The 10,902-nt window shown below is 44.4% G+C and overlaps 1 protein-coding gene across 1 annotated transcript in view; it reads right to left on the bottom strand.

The window, feature by feature from the left end:
* LOC125465804 (unconventional myosin-IXb-like) overlaps window positions 1-10,568 on the bottom strand; it is a 48,951-nt gene extending 38,383 nt beyond the window's left edge. The window contains exon 1 of the mRNA XM_059638421.1: window positions 10,428-10,568. Coding sequence (XP_059494404.1) covers window positions 10,428-10,568 — 141 coding nt within the window. The remainder of the gene's footprint in view (window positions 1-10,427) is intronic.
* Between the last annotated feature and the right edge of the window lie 334 nt (window positions 10,569-10,902).

Here is a 10,902-nt window from a genome sequence, read left to right as displayed (position 1 = left end):
ACAGTCGCCAGGTTTGGGCTGACAGGTGGCAAATAACACGTTATGAGTGCTAGGCAATGACCAAAGTGGGAACAGGGTATTGAATAGGATGAACAGCAGTTGTCCATGACAAAGCACGGAGCGGGCTTGAAGGAACAGAATGTTCAACTCCTGTTTCTATTTACAATGTTTGTACCTCCAAAGGAGACCTGATCATGCTGTCTTAACGACTGATCACTGAATCCTCCACTATCAACATTCTGGGGGTTACAATTGACCAGAAACTGAACTGGACTCACCACATTAACACAGTGGCTACAAGAGCAAAGGCTAGGGATACTGTGGTACATTCGTCACCTCTTGACTCCCCAAAGCGTGTCCACCATCTACAAAGGCACTGGTCAGCAGTGTGATGGAACACTCCCCACTTGCCTGGATGGGTGCAGATCCAACAACACACAAGAAGCTTGATGCCATCCAGGACAAAGCAGCCCTTTTGATTGGCACTACATCACCATCTTCAATGTTCACTTGCTTAAGGCTCATTAAACAACACCTTCCAAACCAAAAACCACTTCTTTCAAAAAGGACATGGGCAGCACGGTGGCTCAGTGGTTAGCACTGCTGCTTCACAGTGCCAGGGACCGGGGTTCGATTCCAGCCTCGGGCGACTGTCTGTGTGGACGTTGCACAATCTCCCTGTGTCTGCGGGGATTTCCTCCGGTTTCCTCCCACAGTCCAAAGTCGTGCAGGCTAGGTGGATTGGCCATGCTAAATTGTCTGTAGTGTTCAGGGAGGTGTAGATTAGGTGGGTTATAGGGGATTGCACTGAGGTTAGGTGTGGACTTGCTGGGCTGAAGGGCCTGTTTCCACACTGCAGGGATTCTATGATTCTACGATAAGGGCAGCAGGTACATATGAACACCGGCCTCTGAAAGATCCTCCCAAGCCGCTCACCACTCTGATTTGGAACAATATTGTTGTTCCTTCATTGTCAGTGGGACAAATCCCTAACAACATTGTGGATCTGCCTACAGCATGTGGACTGCAGTGGTTCATGAAGGCAGCTCACATTACTCTCTCAAGGGAAATTGGAGCTGGAAATAAGTGCTGGTCTAGCCAGCAACACCCAAACAGTAAATAAACAAAATACATCTGGAGGAGGGACAGTAAAAGCATGTTGAAGGGCTAAGGGTGTACATAGGTGAAATAGGAAGGCACATTTAAGGATTTAAAGTAAGAAGCAGAAGGCTAAAAGAGAGTTGAGGAAAAGTATTTTCTTTTAGGGGCTGGTGAGGGCCTGTGACTGTCTGCCTGAAAAGGTGGTTGAGTCCAAACCTGTCGTAAGATTGAAGTGTTTTTTAGAAATTCACTTGCTGCCATTGCTCTTGGACTGTGGGCCAAAAACTGGAAGGCAGGATTATCAGAGTTCTATCTTGAACCAGTGTGGGCATGATGGACTGAATGGCCTTGTTCTGTGCAATTAATGACTGATAAAAGTACTGTGATGGGAATTCCACTTTTGGGTGATGATGCCAGTGTAATTCTTAGAAAACAGTTTCTTGGAATGTGCAGCAATCTAAAACAGAATCAGCAAAGTTTCAAACGAGCTGAAATTGACAGAATAAGATCAGAAGAGTGTTTGAAAGAGTTGAATTTGGAAGTGATGGCTGCTGTGCAGAGGTGAAGTGGATGTTCTTAATAATCGGGACACAGCTGTCCCTCTGGGTCACAGCTGACCTGAACATGATCCAGTCTTGCCTGATGCCCGCTGCCCAGGAGTCGGGGGCCTAGTGATCAAGAGTATTGCCCTCCATTACTGCGTTTATTTTGAGGTCAGCACTGCGCTGTCAGAGGTGCTAACTTTTTAAAATCACAAGTCTTCCTTTCCTGATTTTATGACTATTGAAAGGGTCTTTAACACATTTTACTGAAGAACTGAAGAGCTTTCCTTGGTGCCTGGGCCAGTTCTGATCCTTGATCAACGTGTGGAAAGCCGATCATGTTGGTCATTGTGGGAGTTGCGGAGTGTATTTTCTACAAGAGCCCACATTCAAAAGGATCTCATTGGCTGCAAAGGGCTTTAACACACATTTTTTAAGACATTAAGAAGTAGGAGCAGAAGTAGGCCACTTGGCTGATCAAGTCAACGCCACCATTTAGTGAGATCACGGCTGATCTGATCATTAAAGAACAAAGAACAGTACAGCATAGGAACAGGCCTTTCGGCCCACAGAGCCTGTGCTGACACATGACGCTTTTCTAAAGTAAAAACCTTTGCCTGTGCGCAGTCCATATCCCTCTGTTCCCTGCTTATTCACGTATCTGTCAAGGTGCCTCTCAAATGTTGTGATTGTATCCGTCTCTTCCACCTCCACCTCCTCTGGCAGTGCATTCCAAGCACTTACCATGCTCTGTGTTTAAAAAAAAACTTGCCTCTCACAAATCCTTTAAACTTACCTCCTTTTTAGCTTAAATCTTTGTGTCTTAGTAATTGATATTTCTACCCTGGGAGTTACACTCCATCTATCCATTCTGTTCATGCCTCGCATATTTGTAAATTTCTGAGATCAAACACTTAACCTCTGGTGCCCAAGTGAAAACAAAGCAAGTTTGCCTCATCTTTCCTCTCCAAATTAGGCAACATCCTAATAAACTGTTTCTGTACCCACTTCAAAGCCTTCACATCTTTCTGATCATGTGGTGACCAGAATTGTATTTGATGTTCCAAATGTAGCCAAACTAAAGTTCTAGACAGCAGCAACATGACTCGCCAGTTTTCATACTCTATGTCCTGACTGAAAGCAAGCATACTATGTGTCTTCTTGACCACCTTATCTACTGGGCTTGACACTGACAGGGAACTATGCACTCGTATATCTAAATCTCTCTGTATGTTGTTGCTTCTTAGGGTTCTGCCATTTACTGCATACTTCACTTCCGCGTTAGATCTTCCAAAATGCATTTATCCAGATTAAATTCCATTTGCATCTCACATTAAACTCAATCTGCCATTTCTCTGCCCAAGTCTCCAACTTATCTTATCCTGCTGTATCTCCTGGCAATCATCCTCACTATCTACAGCTCCCCCAGTCTTTGTGTCATCTGCCAACTTAATAATCAGACCATCCATATTCTCCTCCAAATCGTTCTAGTATTTTACCAACAACAGGGGACTCAGCACTGATCCCTGGTCTCAGATCTCCAATCCGGGAAACACCCTTCCACCACGGCTCTGTCTTACATGATTAAGCCAGTTCTCTATCCAACTTCCCAGCTCATCTTTTGTAACAGCCTGCCATGAGGAACTTTGTTAAAGCCCTTACTGAAGTCCATAGAGGCAATGTCTACTGCTGTACCCTCAGCAATCATCTTTGTCACTTCTTCGGAAAGCTCAAACAAGTTTGTGAGATATGATTTTCCCCACACAAAGCCATGTTGCTTGTTACTAATAAGTCCATAGTTATCCAAATGTGAATAAATCCTGCCCCTAAGAATCTTCTCTAATAATTTCCCTACCACTGAAATAAGGCTCACGGCCTGTAATTTCCCCAAATGTCCCTGTTGCCCTTTTTAAACAAAGGAACAATGTTGGCTATTCTCCAGCCCTCTGGGACCTATCCAGTGGTTAAAATGGATAAAAAGACCTCTGCCAAGGTCCCAGCAATTTCCTTCTTCACCTCCCTCAGGATCTTGGGAGAGATCCCATCAGGCCCTGGAAAGTGTAATACTTTTCAAAACAACCCACACCACCTTGTTTTTTAGATCCTCAACTCCACTTTCCTGCCTTTCCCCCATAACTCTCAATTCTCTTGCTGGTTAAAAACGTCTGTTTCAGCCACGAAAATACTCAGTGATCTAACCTCGACAGCCCTCTGTGGTAAAGAATTCTGCAGATTCATATCTTTATGAGAGAAAACAAAATGTCCCCACCTCTGTCACATTAGATGATCTTTTATTCTGAGATGACACTGTCTAGTCCGAGTTCCTCCTACAAGGGGTAATGGCCTCTCCTCACCTCTACTTTCGGGTCCTACAAAAATCTTTGATCTTTCAGTAGGGTCTCCTGTCATTCTCCCAAATGCCAATAGGTATAGGCCCAACCATCCTCCATACCTGGGATCAATCAAGTGAACCTTCTCTGGACTACCTCCAATACCAGTCTGTCTTTCTTTAGATAAGGGATCTAAGACTGTTCACAGTATTTCACCTCTGGTCTGAGCAGAGCCTTGTATAGTTTTCGAAGACTCCTCATGAAGTTGGAAAAGGTGCTACATAACTGAAAAATTCTTATCCTCTAGAGATGCAAAGGGGACAATGTTGTTATATTTCATGTATTTCTTACACAGTTTGATGAGGATGAAACAATCTTCAGACCTTCACAAATCCCTGACTAATTTACAGTTCCAGCAACCTGACCTTGGCCTATATTCACATTATCTCCAGGCCTCCATTTTGAAACTGGGTAAAGAAAACAGGTTCCATTTTAACAGCAGTTGTTTCAAACTAAATGCAAACATAGAGATGACTCAATTTGTTACAGCACCATTGGCAAATTGTGCATCTTCTGTATCACAATAAAACATCCCAAACTGTTCCAACTGGAGGAAGGACGATAAATTAAATCAACAGTTTTGGGGACGAAGAAGGGAAGATGGAGCGATGTCACAATGTGCAGAGATAGATGTGGTTCGATAACTGATGGAGATCTTGGTTAGATCAGATACTTTGCAAGCCCACAGTATGAATGACATGATTGAAACAGGATACTGCCACATATCTGATAGAAGAGCTGAGTGAGGCATGAAAATTCTGTGCATTAACCTCATTGGTGGATAACTCTGAAAGCAGAACAAGTTCTGTTTTTATTAACCACTAACAGCAGCCTCAGTAATGTCTTCCAGTTCTGCAACAGTCAAAGATCCCTGCATTCCCCAGACCTTGTTCCATTATGGATGGAAAGATCTTCAGCTAGCTAGGGCCCTTGGCTTGGAAATTCTGCCCCTAAAACTCAATCTCTCTCTCTCTTGCACCCCCTCAATCTCCTTTTTAAGAAGCTTCTTAAATCTAACTGTTTTGAATAAGTTTTTGATCACTTGTCGGAATATTTCCTTTTGTGACTTGTTGTCATATCTTGGAGCGGTCACGTTACACAGCATAGAAACAGGCTGTTCGGCCCACCAGCAAACACCAAGCTACATTAATCCCATTTCCTGCACTAGGTTCATAGCCTACTATCCCCTGGCATTTTAAGAGCTCATCCAGATGCTTAAATGTTGCGAGTACCTGCCTTAAGTTTGCTGAGAATGTCTTTAGATTGTTTTACTGCATTGCTGGTGTTATGCAACATATAAATTGTTCTTGTTTGTATGTACTTTGAGCTTTTTCAGACATATGCATCCACTTGGCTTATGAAAGCAGCCTCCTCCTCACTCCAGCAGCAGTGGGTCATCAGTGAAATGGGCAGCAGGAATGTTGGTCTGTGGGTTCTGAGGCTCACTATTATCCAGGCTGAAAATGATAACATCTGGGGTGAGAGTGGGGTTGAATTCTGGAGCTGCTCTATCAGAGCGTCAGGAAAACGAGACAATCTCTGAGCTAGTTATTCAAGCTTTCACTGTTTTGTGGGCCAAGTGGATATGCATGAATGAATAAACAATATTTTTACATTTAACACATGTTTATAGATTTCAACATACTTGATAAAGATATTGTCCCATTAATCCCGGAAGCATCCCTTTACAAATTTTAGTGAGAATGTCTCTATTTATCACCCTTACAAGGAGTAAATTAGTTGTAGCTTTAACTCCCTGTCTTGAGAGACAGAGAGCCTCTTCCTGAAGCCTTTATACAATGGAGCATGAAGTTGCTCATCTTAAAATGAACCAAGCACTTCTGATCTGGAACTCTTACTAATCTCCTTACACTGAGGTTGCAATTCTAGCTATCTTCTCCCTTTCTCAGAAGCAGCTGATTTGCTTATCCACCTTCAGCCATGACTCTTGCAGAACTGCCCACCTGAACCTTAAAAAAAAAACTCTCTTTTCGCAAGCTGTATGTGTTTCCCTTAAGCAAAAGTAATAAAATCAATCCTTGACTTTCCAAACTGGAGCCTAATCTACAACTGCTCACTGAGTTCATTCTTAAACTTGGCCCATTCTAAACAACAACTCATTACCCTCCAGGAAGCCTTCTCTCACATTATTTTTATTACAAAGGAATTACCACGGCTACACATATACTTCCAAATTAATCATTAAACCCCCTTCAGACACACTAAAAGCCCATATGCCACTAATTCAAATTGAAATTTCCAAACTTAAAAAAGTGATATTAATATATACGAATCTCAACTTTCATCGCATCGTCTATTCAGCCAAAACCCAAATGTGGCTTATTCATTTAGAAGTAGGCGTCACTTTAAAAGTAAGGGGCTATCCAGTTAAGACCAAGATGAGAAATGTTTTCTCAAAGAGTTATGAGTCTTTCAAAACTTTGAGGCAGAGTAGATACATTGAAGATAAGCAAGGGGATTATTTATCAGAGGGTAGGTGGGGATGAAGGGTAATTAAAAGCAGTCATAACCTTAGGCAGTAGTAGACCAGAGTTAAGGTTTTGAGTGGTCTGTTTCTAATTCCTGCATTCAAATAGTTTGCAGTTGTTTTGTGTGGTCATATATTCGCAGTGTCTTAATTAGGATGATTGTGAGTGGCCAATGGGGTAACTGCATTGCTGCATGGCCATTCAGGTGTGCAATAAAGGCGGAATGTTGGTTAAAATGCTTCATGGTTTTGAAGGACTCCATTAAATCTCCTGTTATGCCTCTCTGCTTGAGGAGATCCACCTTAGTTTCCCCGGTCTCTTCATGTAATTGAAGTCCCCTATTTTGCATCCCACTGCAGTAAGCCTCCTATGTAGAATGGGAGTTTCAAACATGAAAAATAGGAACTTAAACACAGAAACAGGCCCTTTGACCCAACTCGACCACGCTGACCAGGTTTCCTAAACCGGACTAGTCTCATTTACAGGCCATTCTGCCCTTCGAGCCTGCCCTGCCAAACAATTAGATCATGGTTGATTGTTGGCTTCAATTTGTCTATCACCCAGTGTTCAGTCAATGTCAGTACATGCTCCCCAGTCTCATGTGCTTTGATTTTGTTTGCTGACCTCTTGTGCAGGGCATTAATAAAAAAAATCTGAATGTTTAAATACACTGCACCCACCAGCAGAATACATACAGTATGATTTCTCTATATCTCGTCTGTTAGTTACATTCTATTCAAAGAATTCCAATAGCCGTTAGAAATGTCAGCCATTACCTGTCTATTGCCAGATCTCTCCATCTGTCATACATATTTACCCCTTGTGGTGTCAGACTTGCCTTTGCTTCGATTTAGGATCCTACTTTCAGACTGAACTATATCACTTGCAGATACAATGTAGAATGATCTCACAAAATGGTCACTCTTACCTAAAGTCATCTTTATGTCAAGGTGATTACTTAGACATTTATATTGTGTTGCACTAGATCTAAAATAGCTACTCCAGCTGCTTCCTCAATGTTCTGCTGTAGAAAACCATCCCAAAGACATTTTAACAGCTCCCTCTCCACATTATTGAATCTAATCAATACCAAATGAGTTACATGACCTCAGATAGTAGGAGCTGCTGATGCTGGAGTCTTAAGATAACAAGCTGGATGAACACAGCAGATCAGACAGCATCAGAGGAGCAGGAAAGCTGACGTTTCGGGTCTGGATCCTTCTTCAGAAATGGGGGAGGGGAAGAGGGCTCTGAAATAAATACTGGCTAGATGAGTATTGGTTTCATCATCACCCCCCCTCCCTATTTATATCAGAGCCCCCTTCCCCCTCCCCCACTTCTGATGAAGGGTCCCGACCTGAGACGTCAGCCTTCCTGCTCCTCTGATGCTGCCTGGTCCCTTGTGTTCCTCCAGCTCCACACCTTGTTATTATAGGGTACATGGCCTTCTGGATTCACACTCACGGTTGTGGAGAATGGTCTCTACGCCCCTTGGCGTGAAATTCTGCCCCCACCCTCCACCAGTGACAATCAGTACCTTCTAGACAGTATGGTGGGGGTGGGGGTGGGGGTGGAGGGAGAAGTGTTTGAATCCTGGGTTACTCGGGCTGACAAGGTGGCTGCTCACTTGGGAAGCAGAATGAACAAACTGGTTGCTACATGTAGGAATGAAGCTGTGTTGATGCCGCGCTCCCTCTGGACCTTGCCAATTATGTATGGTTTATGATGCATTATTTTCCATGTTTGGGGATTAGTTTGTCAATAATGGGGGATGGGGAAGAGGTGAATGCCAAACTCGGGACATTGTGGGACAAGATGCTGACTAATACTGGCTGCAGTTTTAGATTGAAAACTCGATTTACCCGGATCTAAGATCGTCGACTGTCAGCTTTAAAATGTTGGCCATGTTCCGATGCTTCTGTGTGCTTGTTAGGACATGAATGTGTTCTTATACATGCTTGAGATAGATTGGAGTTGAGTGTTTGGGGATTTGAAAAGGATTGAGTAATGTTCACTGGGAGCAGCAGTTTCCTGGATTCAATGAGTGAGTGGTCCAAAGGAATGTTTGGTCTCCAATCTGGAAGTAATTTCCGAAGCCTGTGATTGCCCTGCCAAGTGGGGAATGACTGGCTCCCCACCCCCACCTCCACCCCCCATCCCCGCAACATCTAATTTTCCCTCCTCCCCACTCCTCCTCCAGGCACCCATTCACATTCAGTTACATTTCACTAGACACCAGCCATAAGTATTTGTCAGCAGGAATCACCAGGTAATGACAAAATCACTTCTTTACCCTATACAGTGACAGACCTGTCCCCACCGGTACTGTACCCCAGTGTTATACAGTGACAGACCTGTCCCACCGGTACTGTACTCCAGTGTTATACAGCGACAGGCCTGTCCCCCACCAGTACTGTACCCCAGAGTTATACAGAGACAGACCTGTCCCCACCAGTACTGTACCCTGGTGTTATACAGTGACAGACCTGTTCCCCACCAGTACTGTACCCCAGTGTTATACAGAGACAGACCTGCCCCCCACCGGTACTGTACCCCAGTGTTATACAGTGACAGACCTGTCCCCACCGGTACTGTATCCCAGTGTTATACAGCGACAGACCTGTCCCCCCCAGTACTGTACCCCAGTGTTATACAGCGACAGACCTGTCCCCACCGGTACTGTACCCCAGTGTTATACAGAGACAGACCTGTCCCCACCGGTACTGTACCCCGGTGTTATACAGTGACAGACCTGTCCCCACCGGTACTGTACCCCAGTGTTATACAGAGACAGACCTGTCCCTACCGGTACTGTGCCCCAGTGTTATACAGAGACAGACCTGTCCCCACCGGTACTGTACCCCAGTGTTATACAGTGACAGACCTGTCCCCACCGGTACTGTACCCCAGTGTTATACAGAGACAGACCTGTCCCCACCGGTACTGTACCCCAGTGTTATACAGTGACAGACCTGTCCCCACCAGTACTGTACCCCAGTGTTATACAGCGACAGACCTGTCCCCCCCCCCCCCCCCCCCAGTACTGTATCCCAGTGTTATACAGAGACAGACCTGTCCCCACCGGTACTGTACCCCAGTGTTATACAGTGACAGACCTGTCCCCACCAGTACTGTACCCCAGTGTTATACAGTGACAGACATTCAGCACAGATCATAGTGAATCCTGAACAAAGTCACTGGGACCTCCACCCGTTTCACGTGGAATATCTCTGTTGTAATTGAAGCAGTCTTCGGACTGTGGCCAGTATCATTCCTGTCTGAAGGGAAATAAAAATTGCATTCATGTAGCACCTATCATAACTTCAAAATGTCCTAAAGTGTTTTGTAACCAATGAAATAATTTTTTTGAAATGGAGACACTTGTAATCTAGGAAATTTGATAGCCTATATGTATGTAGCAAGATCCCAAATTAGCAGTTTTACAATGACTTGACTGTCTTTTTTTGGCAACGTTTGATTGATAAAGACAGTTCGAGATACCAGCATGTGTATCTCTGATTGTCTTTGAAATAAAGGCATCTTTTACAATTATGGGACAGACGGGGCTTCAGTTTAACCTGTCGGCTGAAACGTGGCCGCCCAGGCTGAGTGATACTCTGTTTGTGCTGCTTCGGGGTCTCAGTGGCGGGCCGGTGGGGGTGGGGGGTGCGGACCTGGTCTGACCTACCTGTGACTTCACATCTGCAGCAATGCAATTGACTCTGAATTGGGTAATTAGAAATGGGCAGTAAATGCTTGCTTAGCCAGCGAAATAAATAAACACAACAGCTCACCAGCATTGGGTTTTAAGTGAGGCCTCTTCTGTGTTTGTAGAGGTGAGATGCAAGGGCAGTCAGAAGATGGCATTGAATACAGGAGGGAGGTGATTTAGTGAAACCCCACACCAGGGCAGGCTGGCACTGACTGTTTCGGTTACACATGATTTTAGTTATTCCGGTTCCAGGATTTTTTTTTGTTGATGTCTTTTGAGAGCCGCCATCTGTCTCTGGGCTATCAATTTTGCCAATTGTACCTTTCGCACCCATTCTGGCACTTACCTCTTGGTGAGTAGAGTTTTTCTCCCAGCCCAGCTCACCCTCACTGACCCTGGTAATAATTAGCATCTAGAATCATTTTCTTGTCTGTTCGTAACTCTCTATTTGCCATTCTGATGTCTTTAGGATTGCTAATTCTGATGGGATCACTTTGGTGGTCTCGTCATGAGACTTCCAGTCACCAACCGATTGTCCCACTGCCTCCTGTCACGTGACACATGCATTACCCATAGTGCTCATGTTCTTGGCCAGTTGGAAAGTGACCCAGCCTTCGGTTGGAGAAATCTTTCATGTCAGTCAAACACAGTTTCCTCCTGTCTCCAAA

Source organism: Stegostoma tigrinum, chromosome 30, assembly GCF_030684315.1.
Source record: "Stegostoma tigrinum isolate sSteTig4 chromosome 30, sSteTig4.hap1, whole genome shotgun sequence".
Lineage (NCBI taxonomy): Eukaryota > Metazoa > Chordata > Chondrichthyes > Orectolobiformes > Stegostomatidae > Stegostoma > Stegostoma tigrinum.
Note: the sequence above shows the minus strand (reverse complement) of the source record. Positions and strands in the feature narration are given on the sequence as shown.